The 13,889-nt window shown below is 42.9% G+C and overlaps 1 protein-coding gene and 1 pseudogene across 1 annotated transcript; both read right to left on the bottom strand.

The window, feature by feature from the left end:
- Positions 1-5,880: 5,880 nt before the first annotated feature.
- LOC120680236 lies at positions 5,881-7,689 on the bottom strand. Its single transcript, XM_039961845.1, has 2 exons — positions 7,182-7,689; positions 5,881-6,755 (listed from the first exon to the last, which is right to left on the bottom strand). The coding sequence occupies exon 2, from the start codon at positions 6,753-6,755 to the stop codon at positions 6,249-6,251; it is 507 nt and encodes a 168-aa protein (XP_039817779.1). The 5' UTR covers positions 7,182-7,689; the 3' UTR covers positions 5,881-6,248.
- A 1,309-nt stretch (positions 7,690-8,998) lies between these two features.
- On the bottom strand, positions 8,999-13,258 carry LOC120677957 (annotated as a pseudogene).
- Positions 13,259-13,889: the final 631 nt, after the last annotated feature.

A 13,889-nucleotide genomic window follows, 5' to 3' on the forward strand; every position in this document is an offset into this window, starting at 1 on the left:
GGGTAGAGAGTTCGACGCAAGACCTATAGTTCTGGATTCTGATGGTATTGATATCATTCTTGGGATGGATTGGTTAACCAAGTATGATGCTGTCGTCCAATGTGCCAAGAGATCGGTGCGTCTGACCAGCCCATCAGGAGAACGGTTTGAGTTTATAGCAACACTTCCAGCCGAAACAGGCTGTACCGTGAATCAGCTACAAGGGAATCCTATTGAATATATCAGAGTGGTGTGTGAATATCTAGACATTTTCCCTGATGATTTGCCAGGTATGCCACCTGACCGCGACGTCGAATTCATCATAGATCTTTTACCTGGTACTGCACATATTGCTAAGAGGCCATATAGAATGTCTGTTGGAGAGTTAGAAGAACTTAAGGCACAATTAAAAGAACTATTAGATAAGAAGTTCATTCATCCTAGTTCTTCGCCTTGGGGAGCTCCAATGATCTTTGTTCAGAAGAAGGATGGCACACAAAGGATGTGTGTGGACTACAGGTCGCTGAATGAAGTCACTATCAAAAACAAGTACCCTTTGCCCCATATTGAAGATTTGTTTGATCAACTGAGGGGAGCCAAGGTATTCTCCAAGATCGACTTGAGGTCAGGGTAACATCAGTTAAGGATGCGACCATCAGATATTCCCAAGACTACCTTCACTACCAGATATGGGCTTTATGAGTATACGGTGATGTCATTCGGGTTGACAAATGCTCCAGTTTACTTCATGTATCTAATGAACAAGTTGTTTATGGAGTACCTTGACAAGTTCGTAGTGGTATTCATTGATGATATATTGGTGTACTCCAAGAATGAGGAAGAACATGAGGAATATTTGAGGCTTGTTTTGCAGAAGCTCAGGGAGAATTAGCTGTATGCCAAGTTTAACAAGTGTGAATTCTGGTTGGATGAGGTGTCATTTCTTGGGCATGTCATCACCAATGGAGAAATTGCAATTGATCCAGGGAAGGTCAGAGATGTGTTGAAGTGGGAACCACCTCAGACAGTGTTAGAAATCTGGAGTTTCTTAGGACTCGCGGGATACTACAGGAGGTTTATTGAAGGCTTCACTCGAATAGTGAAACCCCTCACTTCACTACTAGAGAAAGGAAAAGCGTTTGTGTGGTCAGAGGAATGTCAGGCTAGTTTTGAGGAATTGAAGAAGCGGTTGACTACGGTTCCAGTGTTGGCTATGCCGGATGTTCACATGAGTTTTGATATATATTGTGATGCATCCCGTCAGGGACTTGGTTGTGTGTTGATGCAAGAGGGACATGTGATTGCTTATGCGTTTCGTCAGTTAAGGAAGCATGAGCAGAACTACCCCACTCACGATCTAGAATTGGCTGCCGTGGTACATGCTTTGAAGATTTGGAGGCACTATTTGTTGGGACACCGATGCCAGATATATACTGATCACAAGAGTCTGAAATACATCTTCACTCAGAATGATCTCAATCTGAGGCAGCGAAGATGGTTAGAGCTTATAAAGGACTATGATCTGGAGATACATTACCATCCAGGAAAGGCCAATGTGGTTGCCGATGCTTTGAGTTGCAAGAGTTATGCAAATCCAACATTGGCCAGTTTGATGCCTCAGAAATTGTGTTGGAAATTTGAAAGACTCAATCTTGGTTTCATTGCTCATACTAAAGGGATTACTATAGAAGTGGAGACGACCCTTGAGCAGGAGATACGAAAGGGTCAGCTTGAGGATGATAAGATCAAGGAGTCGATAGAAGCAGGCAAGGCATCTGATTTCACTGAGGATGAACAGGGAATAGTGTGGTTCCGAAAAAGGATATGTGTGCCAGATGTGGCCCACTTGCGAGAGAAGATCCTAAAGGAAGCACATGATTCAGCCTACTCGATTCATCCAGGCAGTACCAAGATGTACCAGGATTTGAAAGAAAGGTATTGGTGGTATGGCATGAAGCATGATGTTGCAGCTCATGTGGCCATATGTGATGTATGTCAGAGAGTCAAAGCAGAACACTAGAGGCTAGCCGGTTTACTATAATCATTGAAAGTGCCAGAATGGAAGTGGGAAGAAATCGACATAGATTTTATTGTGGGGTTACCATGTACAAAAGATGGTTATGATTTCATATGGGTCATTGTGGATCGGTTGACGAAGGTAGCTCACTTCATTCCAGTGAAGACTACTTATACCGGAGCCAAATTGGCAGAATTGTATATATCCAGGTTTGTGTGTCTACATGGGGTACATAAGAAGATTGTGTCTGACAGAGGTACTCAATTCACATCTCGATTTTGGTAGAAGTTGCATGAGTCAATGGATATGAAGTTGAATTTCAGCTCAGCGTATCATCCGCGGACAAATGGTCAGACTGAAAGGACCAATCAGGTGTTAGAGGATATGCTTAGAGCTTGTGCTTTGAAGCATGGAGGAAGTTGGGATAAGAGTTTGCCGTATATAGAGTTCTCTTACAACAACAGCTAACAGGCCAGTTTGAAGATGGCACCTTTCAAGGCATTGTATGGCAGAAAGTGCAGAACTTCGTTGTATTGGAGTGAGATAGGAGAAAGCTAGTTGTTCTGCCCGGAGATCATTAAAGAGGCCGAACGACAGGTGCAAGTTGTCAGAGAGAATCTGAAAGTGGCACAGTCTAGACAGAAGAGCTATGTAGATACTTGTCGCAGAGAGTTGACATTTGAAGGAGATTTTGTGTATCTCAAAATGTCACCTATTAGAGGTTTGCACAGGTTCAAGGTCAAAGGGAAATTGTCGCATCGTTACATTGGCCCATTCAAGATCTTGGCCCAAAAGGGTGAAGTAGAATATGAGCTAGAGCTACCAGCCCAGTTGTCTGATGTGCACAACGTGTTCCACATATCGCAGCTGAAGAAGTGTTTGAGAGTGCCAGAGGAGGAATTGCCACTGGAAGAGTTGAACGCGCAGGATGATCTGACTTATACTGAATATCTGGTCAAAATTCTGGACACATTGGAGAGAATTAATCAGAGTAAGAGGATACGGATGTGTAAGGTTCAGTGGAGTCATCATGCAAAGGATGAGGCTACTGGGAATGAGAGGATGAGTTACAGGCAGAATTCCCTCATCTCTTTGTTAGCCCAGCCGAATCTCGAGGATGAGATTCTTTTTAAGGAGGGTAGGTTTGTAACACCCTAATTTTCAAATTAGGAACCTAAATAAATTTAATTAGATTTGTTATAGGTTCGATAAGTTTTTAATTATTTTATCTTGAGTTTAGAGCATTTATCGTGAGATAAATAAAATACTTATCCATAAAATAAACTTAAGGAAAATAGGTTTGTGCATCTCATGCTGCTTTGCATTATTTTATTATTTATTGTTCAGTTTGAATTTGAATTCCTTTGAATTTGAATTGAATTGGTTTGAATCATTTGCGAAAATGGAAAAAAACCTTTCCCTCTTCCAAGCCCAGTCCAGCCCAGCCCGCTCCCTCTCCCTCTTTTTCTTTTTCTTCCCCGCGGCCCAAAAGCTCACCGCCAACCCAGTTTCTTTTCCCTCCGGCCCGACCCACCTCTCCGTCTTCTCTCTCTCTCTGCCGCCGACTGGTGGGCCCCACCTATTGGGGCTTTCTCCTTTGCCGAGCCGAGCTTGGACTCGAATTCGAGTCCAGCCGCGTCCCGACGTCCATGCCTTGGCGCGCACGCCAAGGTGGCCCTGCCCGGTCTATTTATAGGCACCGCCCGCACCCCTTGACTCGCATCAAGTCGCGCCGCAGCCGCCGCCTTCAAAACCCTAGCACGCGCCGCCGTTCCACTGCTTCCCCGTCGTGCTTGAGCCGCCCCGGAGCTTCGCGTAAAGGTGAGACACGCCGTCGACCCCTTTTCCCTCTCCCTCTTTCTCTCCTTCGCCGGGGTTTGCTCGCCGATGTTCCGCCGCCTCTGGCCGCCACCATGCGCTCTGCTCCGCTTGCCCTCGCCTCGTGCAGAGCCCCTAGATGGTTTTGCCGTGCAGCGTGCATGCTCCCCGACCTAAATCCGAGTTGAATCGGGGCCGGAATTGCATATACGCGATACGCCGATGACCCTGCCGCCGCATGCCGCCGCTCTGCTCGCCGCCGGCGCCTCCCGCCCCAACAAACCCTAGCCATCGGATCAGGATCTGACGATCCAGATTAGATCTAAAGCCCATCAAACCAGAGCCGTCCGATCTAGATCTAACGATCCAAATTAGATTCAATCTAGGTCAAACCTAGCCATTCTGGTCAACTTTGGCAATTTTGCAAAAAGACCCCTTAGTTTTCTGAATTTAACCCACAGTCCATCTTAGTTCAAAAATATTTATAAAATAGCCCTTTCTTTTATGTTTTAGCCCCTAAAATCTTGTTTTATCTCTAACTTTCTCGTTTTAACTCCGTTTTCGACGATTCTTGCGCTCACGCGATCCTTGCAACGTGTACAATAGTTTTGTAACCTCGTTTTGTACTGTTTACATTGATTGGTGTACTGTTTCTTATCTCTTGTATTTGTTTGCTTGTATGTGCTTGTGTGGGCGTTAGACGATCAGCAGTTCGAGCAGCAGCAAGACCAAGGCTTCGAACGACCGGATCAGCAGCAGCACTTTGTGCAAGGCAAGTGGTCCTTGATCATACTTGTTAACCCCTAAAAATTCACCAAAAAACACTTTTACTTTATGTACATGCATGTGTCTACGATATGATAGGACCCAAATTAAGGATATGCCTAGTTTTGTTTATCCTTCCTTGATGAAACATGGGTTATTTAATTTATGTTGGGTAGCTTTGCTAGTTACCTTTACTTTGGGTTATGGTTGGTTAATGATGAGACAAATGTTACACTTGTTTTACTTCATGTTCATAATGGTATAATGTTGTTAATCAAGATCATGTGCTTAATTGGAACTTGGAGAACCACCTAAGAAAACGGTGCAACCACAATACCATATGGCTCTGGTCTTGGCTCAGTAATTAGATGATCTATATGTCGTGCCTGGGGGCGTTTGATTGGTGGATTTTGCGTTTGTGAATTGATGGAGCGGGTGAAAGAAGCTTCGTCTTCCGAGGTACCGCAGAAAGTCAGGGACCAGTGCGTACATATAGTGATTCTTTGGAAAAGCCTCGTAGCGTCCCTATGCAGTCATACCTAAGGAAGTGTGATATGGCGCTTGGCCCGCACTTGCATGGTTGGGTTTAAAGTTCTTTGAACTTTTACGCGAATTATGGTGAAAGTGTACAACCTCTACAGAGTGTAAAACTGATATATCAGTCGTGCTCATGGTCATGAGCGGCTTGGACCCTCACATGATAATTGATGTTGAAGTTGATCTAAATCGATGCTTTACTTATGGTTATTGTTGTTTATCTTCATATATGCTTATCTTGTGGGTTAATGGTATAAACTTATACTTAGTTAATGCTTGCTAATAAAACTTGACCAACTAAAAGTGCTTGATGCATTTAAACTGTGTCAGCTTTTCCTTGTTTAAGCCTTGCATGTACTATAATTGTTTTTCCTACCACTTGTTGAGTACCAACCATAAGTGTACTCACCCTTGCATAATTGCTACTCAGACCAAGGTAATTGTTCGGAGTACCCAGAAGACTTTGAGGATTTCTCGGCGTATGTCTCCCAGTCATCGGCCTGTGAAGTTGAAGATCCGCTGCTACTCTATAAACATTTAATTATTCGCTTGATTTTAAGACATTCGATCATGTAATAAACTTATTAACACTCTCTTTCGTTATGCATTTGTGATGATATTCGCTTTATAGTCTATCGTATGTGTGTAAACTTGATTTTAGTGCACATATGAGATGCATTCGGTTTTCCTTCTTAAACCGAGTGTGACAGGCAAAGTGCACTGTCTTGTTACCCTGAGGCTTTCTTATTATCTTGACAAATGTGGACCATGAAGGATATATGCCATATGCAAGATAGTACCCCATTGTGTAGTGATGGCCATTGACTTCAAAGTTCACTGGAGGAGCATCGCCAGCAGCTAGCCGTGCAAACAAATGGGATCTTTGCAGGACGTTAATGTCATTGTGAGAGCCAGGCAACCCAAAGTATGGATGCCAAATCCATAGATCATATGATGAAACAGCTTCAAGAATAATCGTTGGGTCATGACAATGCCCAGTGAACTGCCCATGCCATGCTGCGGGGCAATTTTTCCACTTCCAGTTCATGCAATCGATGCATCCAAGCATACCTGGGAACCCCCTGGCTTCACCCATTTGCATAAGTCTTGCAGTGTCCTCTGCATCTGGTGCTCACAAGTATCGCTCCCCAAAGATTTCAATCACTGCTTTCATAAACTTCTTCAAACTCAGAATAATGGTGCTTTCTGCAATATGAAGCCAATCATCAAGAGAATCAGCAGGGACACCATAAGCGAGCATGCGCAGTGCTGCAGTAATCTTCTTAAGAGAACTATGTCCAAGGTCCCCAGAAGCATTCCTTGTCTGCTGGAAGTATGGACAATGAGCCTCCACAGCGGCTGCAATTCGCAAGAATAGCTGCTTAGACATTCTGAACCGTCGCCTGAAAGTAACCGGACCAAACACAGGGTTATCTGCAAAGTAATAATCAAATAGCTTATCATGGCCTTGCTGCTTGTTCCGATGAACCACTTCACGCCCTGGCACGGAACCACCACGCTTGGGCCGCTCATTCCTCTCCATCTCCTCCATCTCAGCAATCAAAACTGCTGCCATCTCGAAGTCATCATCAGACTCATCGGACTCATCGTCAAAAAACAAATCAAGAAGTGAACTCATCTGCACAAAAAGGAAAAATAATTAAACATCCTGATTAACTCAAACTGAATGAAGGAGGAAGGCACGGCCAAGCTAGGATCATATGCAAGTAGTAACTCACATATCATTCATATTACAGATACACATGTAGAAATATTTAGTGTGTAGAGAAATGAAAGGCTAACCAAAATACACTTGCAGAAACATTCAGTTCTTTTTCAATGCAGAAACAATTGCTCAACACACGAGTGTGACAACAATATGGTAGAAAAAAACGATAGGACTTTTTCATATTGCAGTGCAGAAACAGTAACAGTGTGTATATCCAATATATATGCTGACAGCACATCAACCAAGCAAAGAAACAAGATCTGCTCGAAATCAAATCCACGGACTCCAAATCACATTCATTAAGCAGATCTGTACAAAGGCATCCAATTTATATACCGTTCCTCGTACTGCTGGGAGGAGATCAGGGGCGCTGGGCCCTGGCGATTGGTGGAGGTCTGACTCCTATGCTGCGTCAAGGAATCCGGCGAGCGTGGCCTCCCTGTCCGTCTTCGTGCCTGCACTTCCATGTGCGAATTGACGAGCAGGACGTGTCCTGGACGCCCGACCCGACGAGCGCTGGCTGCAACCAGGGCCTAGGGGATTGAGCCCCGGCCTCGACGGCGAGGAGCTGGTTCTCTTCCGCTACCCACCGGGAGACGTAGGGAGAAGCAAGCGCAAGCACAAGAAGATCGATTTCATTTGGGAAGAGGTCGATTCAGGTGAGCAGGCTCACGATCTGGTGTATGGTGCAGCACCGGGGAGGAGCGAGACGAGCGGCGGAACTGGGATGGAGCGGCGAGCGGCGGCATTGGGACGGAGCGGTGAGCGGCGGCGCCGGAACGGAGCAAGGCGGCGTGCAGAGCCCGACGGGGATAACTCCCCGCGCCAAAAGCAACGGTGGATAGGGGAGAGGGGTGTCTCCCCTTTATTTGGGGTGGTGTGGACGTGTTTTTGGTAATTGCCAAAAAAATTTTGGTATTGGAGATAGTATTGGTAGTTTGCTGGAGTACTTCTATTCTCTAAATGATAGTTTTTTTGGTATTAGAGAGAGTAATAGGTAATCTGCTGGAGATGCTCTAAGGGGATCTTTTAAATGGTTTTGCAAAGGTGGAGCGGTTAAACATCCAGTTTCATAATTGAGGGGGTGATGTGGTCCACACTCAATAGGTTAGGGAGTTATGTAGACTTTTTCCTATTACGATTTAAGAACTAGCAATGGATTATACCAATATACCGCCTATCATCGATTATATATATATATATATATATATATATATATATATATATATATATATATATATATAAATTTGGCATCATATTTGAGAAAGAAAAAAAAAGATCAGCACGCCTTCTCCATAGTCAAACTACGTATTGATGGTGATTAAAGCAAGAGACCGACGTTTTTTTACTGCTTACTAGTTGTTTTTCTTATTGTGGTTTCTCTGCTTCATTTTCTACTACTGAGTGACGTTATCTCCTCTGTTTCCTTGTAATTCTTCTGAGACATCTGTAGGCTTGATGTGCTGAGCCACCCTGGTGGCATATGTGCCTACGTACCTTAACAGCATGGTAAAAGTAACAAGCTGGGCAGTTCTTTTTTTTTTTAAAAAAAAACGGAAACACACAAACCATATATTAGGCTTGTTGGGCCTCCATCCTAATGGAACGAAACGGAGGAAGATTAACAACCCATTTCAAGGTGCTTGTCTCAAAGCCGTTAAACAATTAGACACAACACCGTGTGTACTTGCCTTGATCTCCATTCTCCAGCGAGAGCAAGCTTGACCCCCATCCAAGTCTACGGCATAAATCATGGGAACAATCTTTTGCCTTATTAAAAAAAAATCATGGGAACAATCTCTCCGGAGCAAAAGCTCTGGAGTGGCCAAGCCAAACCTTTGCAGGCAATCAGCATCTTTGGACCTGAACAGACCTGGATAATTAATTATTTGGAGGATATCGTTCATGAATCATGATACAATGGTTAATATTGTTTATCTCGAAGATCAGATAACTCACTACTATGATGTCAAAGCCGAATGTATTGAATTATTCTATTTTCGTGGTATGCATATTTTATACAAAAATATTGAAATATATTTTTGTCAAACATCAAGGTTTACTTTATCATTACACACATCATTATATTATATTAGTCGAACGGTACAAATATCTGGTACGAGTTCGTTATTTGGTCTCCAGGCAAGGTATATTCACACTGGTATTGGCTCCACAAAGAGTCTCTTTATCGCCTCTTTGATAGTGTGTGAAGAAGTGAATTTGTCGACGTTGTTCTGATACATAGTTTCCAGTCCGTGCGAAGCTAAGCACCATATGTGACACGATCATTGTTTGCTCTGTCCTTGCAAGGTGATGCTGTAGCATGTCCTTCCATAAATCTTCGATGAGTTCTTGTATCTCTTTGCACGCTTCATGCATTGTTGTCCCATGCTCCTTCTGTAACGAACAGGGCCCCATTTAGGCCATTTCGAGTGACAACGCAATCAATGAGACTAACGAGTTTGCAAGATCGTATTTGTAGAATTCTTTAGGTCCCTTGGATAGAGTCCAAGCAATATCCGAGACGTCCAATGCACCGTCAAGACGAGACGTCCAATGCACCGTCGAGACGAGACGTCTAATGCACCATCAAGAGGGGTGTCCAACCCACCGTAGAGATATCAAGTCGCAGTGAAAAAGCAGAGAGAATATATTTGGAGTGTCGAGATAACCGCCGCGACGAGTTGGACAAGTGCAACAAGAAACAGGAAAAACACAGTGTGACCGGATAATCCGACACCCCCATGGTCGGACTATCCGACCAATGAAGCCGGATGATCCGACACCAGAAAAGAAGGGTCGGACTATTGCTCAGAGCATTCTTCAGAGAGGATGTTTTCACTGGGTTGAAAACTACCTTCACGACCGGATGATCCGACGTGAGGGATTTGGAGCGTCGAACTAATGGTCGGATCAACGTCCAGAGAGCATGTCAAAAGGCACAGCAGAAAGCCTTCAGCATCGGATGATCCGACGCACCATCGGACAAAAGCGTCGGAGTAATGATGTCGTGTTTGCATGCGCAGAAGAAGAAAAAGTCTTCAGTACCGGATGATCCGACGCCCGTCGGAGTAATGCGTTGGACTATCCGACGGCCTCCACGTCAGCTGTCAGAAGGTCAACGGATACCCAAGGATACAGAGTGGTCGGATGATCCGACGCCCTTGGTTAGAGCACCGTCGGATTATCCGACGCCCTACGCAGAAAAAGGATTAACGGCTCTAAACGGCTAGTTCATCTTGGAGGGCTATATATATGGGTTTTCCCCGGTCATTTGAAGTTTGCTGGAGTTCAGAGAGACCCTAGACACATTGAAGAACATCTCCAAGCCAACCAAAGAGAAAATTGATCACATCCTTAGGTTTAGTACTAGTTTAGCTCTTAAGTGAGTGAGTGAGCAAGGTTTGTGCCTTGTGCCTTGATTCTGGGAGAGAACCACATCTTGTACTCGGTGTGCCGGCCCCTTGGAGTCCTGGTGGCTCGCCGGCAACGTCTTCAACCCTCCGGTTTGGTGTGGAGCGGCGGCGACACTCTTTGTGCGGGGGACGTGGAGACCCCCATCCTTAGTGGAGAAGCTCCTTAGTGGAACCCGGGGCCAAGGCGACCGTGATTGTGTTCACGGAAGAGACTTGGTGGCCGAGAAGCAATACTCTTTGTGAGTGCTTCAACAACGTGGATGTAGGTGTGCCTTTGTGGCTAACCGAACCACGGGATAAATCCTCGTGTCAAAGAGTTTGCTTTCTCTCACCTCTTCTTTAACTTTCGCATTTCTTATTGCAATCTTTGTGTGCCTTTACTTTCATAGGGTAGAATCTTGATAGGATTGGCATAAATTGCATAACTCTTTTGGAATGAGGGTTTTCACACTAGAAGAACACTAGTTGCACATCTAGATAGTATGACTTAGTTTATTTTATATGCAAATAGTTGGAGCTTGAGGTTAAGGTTTTTAATTTACCTAATTCATCCTCTCCCTCTCTTAGGCTACGAGCACCCGATTTCTTTCACCTTCATGTAACACTGGACAGTGGAGACATTGTGATCCCCTGTTTTGCTCACGCTGCAAAACATTATTGTAGAAAAATAAAGGTTGGCCCATTGTTTGTACTTTGCTAACTAGTACCATATTGGAAATATTCCTTTCTGTTTTGTGGTATCGGATTAATATTCTTGATGAATATTTCACTGAGAAGAAAATACAGTTCAACATTCAGTTTACTGAAATTATATGGTTTGGAAATTTAGTCTTATCCTAAGGTTGCAACTTGATGTTCAAATGTATAAAGATAACACAGACCAAAAATGAAATAAAATTAAGAGAGGTGTATCTTTTCGAGAAATTATGGAACAAACCAAAAATAGAAATAGTGTGCATCAGATAAATGAAAAAAAACTATAAGGATCATAAAGATGAACATCCAAGTGCAAAGAGATATAGAAATACCTCAGTTGATGCCATAATTTTACGTGGCGGAGCTACATGTAGTTATTGGTGTCAGCGGACCCCGATAAATTTGTTAAAAATCAATGGAAATCAATGTTTGTTACTGTTTTTCATAGGCAAAGACCCCAGCGTGCGATAGGATAGACCCTGTTCCCATTTTCGGTTGGCTTCGCCCAGTGTCTGTCTTGTTACTATTTCACCCATTCCAACCAATGAAGCACATGCTGTTGGAGAGCCTCCGCTGCTTCTCATTGAAAGGCGAAGATGTTCGCTCAATGTTTCTGGTGTATAATTCTCATTGCGCCATTTAAGTTCCTCAACGTATGCTTGCACCAGTTGCTTTAACTGTGCCAAAGTATAGGTTCAAGATCATTTCACATGTTGATATTACTTCAATAACTGATTAAAAGTTTAATACCAAATGAATATCTATAATTGGGGGTGGAATGATAAATAATGATCACTCCATCTAGCAATAACTAATATAGTTTTCTTACAGAATGAACCCAAGAAACATGACATGATTTTATATTTGATACCATCGACCATCATATACGAGATCAAATACTGACCGCCTCTTTTAAATAGAACACACGGTAGCTCTTCTCAGTTCCTAGTTCCTCCTCAAATGAGCAGAATGTCTTCAATAAGTACAAATAGAAATCCCTTGTGTACTCTGGAAGCAAAGTTACAGCATTCTTGTCCCACCTGCATTTTAGCCATAAGTTAACACTTGTGCTATAAATATGTATATTCTAACAATAATAATAAAGTTTACTTTTAGTTTTTTCAACTATGGATATTTATATGAAAAATAATGATGTTCATGTTGTTCCAGGGTAATAAATACCACATTATATTCAAATGATAAATGCGGGAAAATATCTATGGTTGTTTCTACAAGTTCACACATTATTTTTGAAGTACACTAGTTACTGATGTTCTAGTCTTTTGTGTTTATATTTTTTGCATTGCGTAGTTCTTTTTTGTCTAATGCCATATACTTAAGAAAAAAATGGAGACGTACTATAATTTACCTTGTGCCTTACATCCTGTTCAATCATTAGTCCCTATTTTTAAATAAACACTTTTTAAATTTTAATAAATAAAAATGGTGATTTTTGCATCTTATTCAACCAAATAATAATGCTAAATCTACATTCAGATAATTAACATAGATGGTAAATTGAATGGGAAAAAGGAATTTTCGTTGCCTACAAGGGCAGTCTGACCTGAAAATTGCTTCCCCAAGTTGCATGCTCTCTTCAGTGGTAGAATATATGTCAATGAAATCATCTAATATAGTAATAAAAGCCATCATCTTTGCAAGTATAATTCGGGAGTGAGAATGTTGAGGCTCATGACATGCCCCCGTCATCCAGAAATACATTTCCACTATCCTATTTCTGACAAAATGAAAGTGATTCAACATTGAGCTTCTTCCACCACCTAAAATATACATAAGAATAAATGAATTTCTACCATGATTTAATCTGTGAGATTAACCTATGTTCAGCAAGAGATTTGTATAAACTTACATTGTGACCTCTTTTAGCTCCTCACAGTAAAGAAGTTGCAAAAGGTTAAAGTTCAGTTTTGCAAACTCTAATATAGCTTCCTTTCGTGTAGCCTCCTTTCCATAAATGGGAATGTCGTTCCTCGTTTCTAAAATCCCAACCCTTCAAAAAAGACGCGTGTCAAGGGCACATGACACTTCTTCAGCAAGTGGTGACTCCAGATTCTCTAGTTCACCTTGAAGGCATCTTCTGGTGAAAGCAATTGCCTCATCAAGCAATGCCTCTCCATGAGTCCTCAGGTATGCCGCATTGTATAGGTTTAACAAGCCTCTAATATCAGCATCCACAAAATTCCCTTGTTTATCTTTAATATAGACTTTGAACTCATATGATCCTACAGCGCTACGAGCTTTCCAAAACTTCGCATTGAACTTGCGAAAGTTTTTATACATCATGACAAAGTTCACAAAGTATTGCACAGCAAGACATCACATCAAGAATACACCTATTTCCTTGGGGCTCGCCTCTTCAGTGCACCCTTCAACCATCCTGGCACCAGTTTCAACCGCTCCAAAACAGATCTCGAGTCAAAAATACCAGGATGAGGAGGCTGCATGAAAGTGATCGGGTGCTCTAGCCTAAGAGGAGGAGGGGGTGAATTAGGCACTAATAAAAACCTTGACCTATAGCTCTAACTAGATTGCACAAAACTTAAACTAAAACAAGCTATCTAGAAGTGCAACTAGTGTTTTCTAGTGTGAAACCCCTATCCCAAAAGAATTTAGCACCCTATAGCCTTTCCTATCAAGAAACTACTCTATGAAAGTAAAGGCGTACAAAGTGCTAGCAAGAAATGCGGAAGCTTAATGAGCGGGATAGGAGATAGCAAACTCTTTGACGCGGGTGTTTATCCTGTGGTTCGGTTAGCCACAAAGACACACCTACATCCACGTTGTTGTAGCACTCACAAAAAGTATTGCTACTCGGCCACCAAGTCTCTTCCGTGAACACAATCACGGTCACGTTGGCCCCGGGTTCCACTAAGGAGCTTTACCACGAAGGATGGGGGTCTCCACGTCCCCC

This window comes from Panicum virgatum, chromosome 6N (genome assembly GCF_016808335.1).
Source record: "Panicum virgatum strain AP13 chromosome 6N, P.virgatum_v5, whole genome shotgun sequence".
In the NCBI taxonomy this organism is placed as follows: domain Eukaryota; kingdom Viridiplantae; phylum Streptophyta; class Magnoliopsida; order Poales; family Poaceae; genus Panicum; species Panicum virgatum.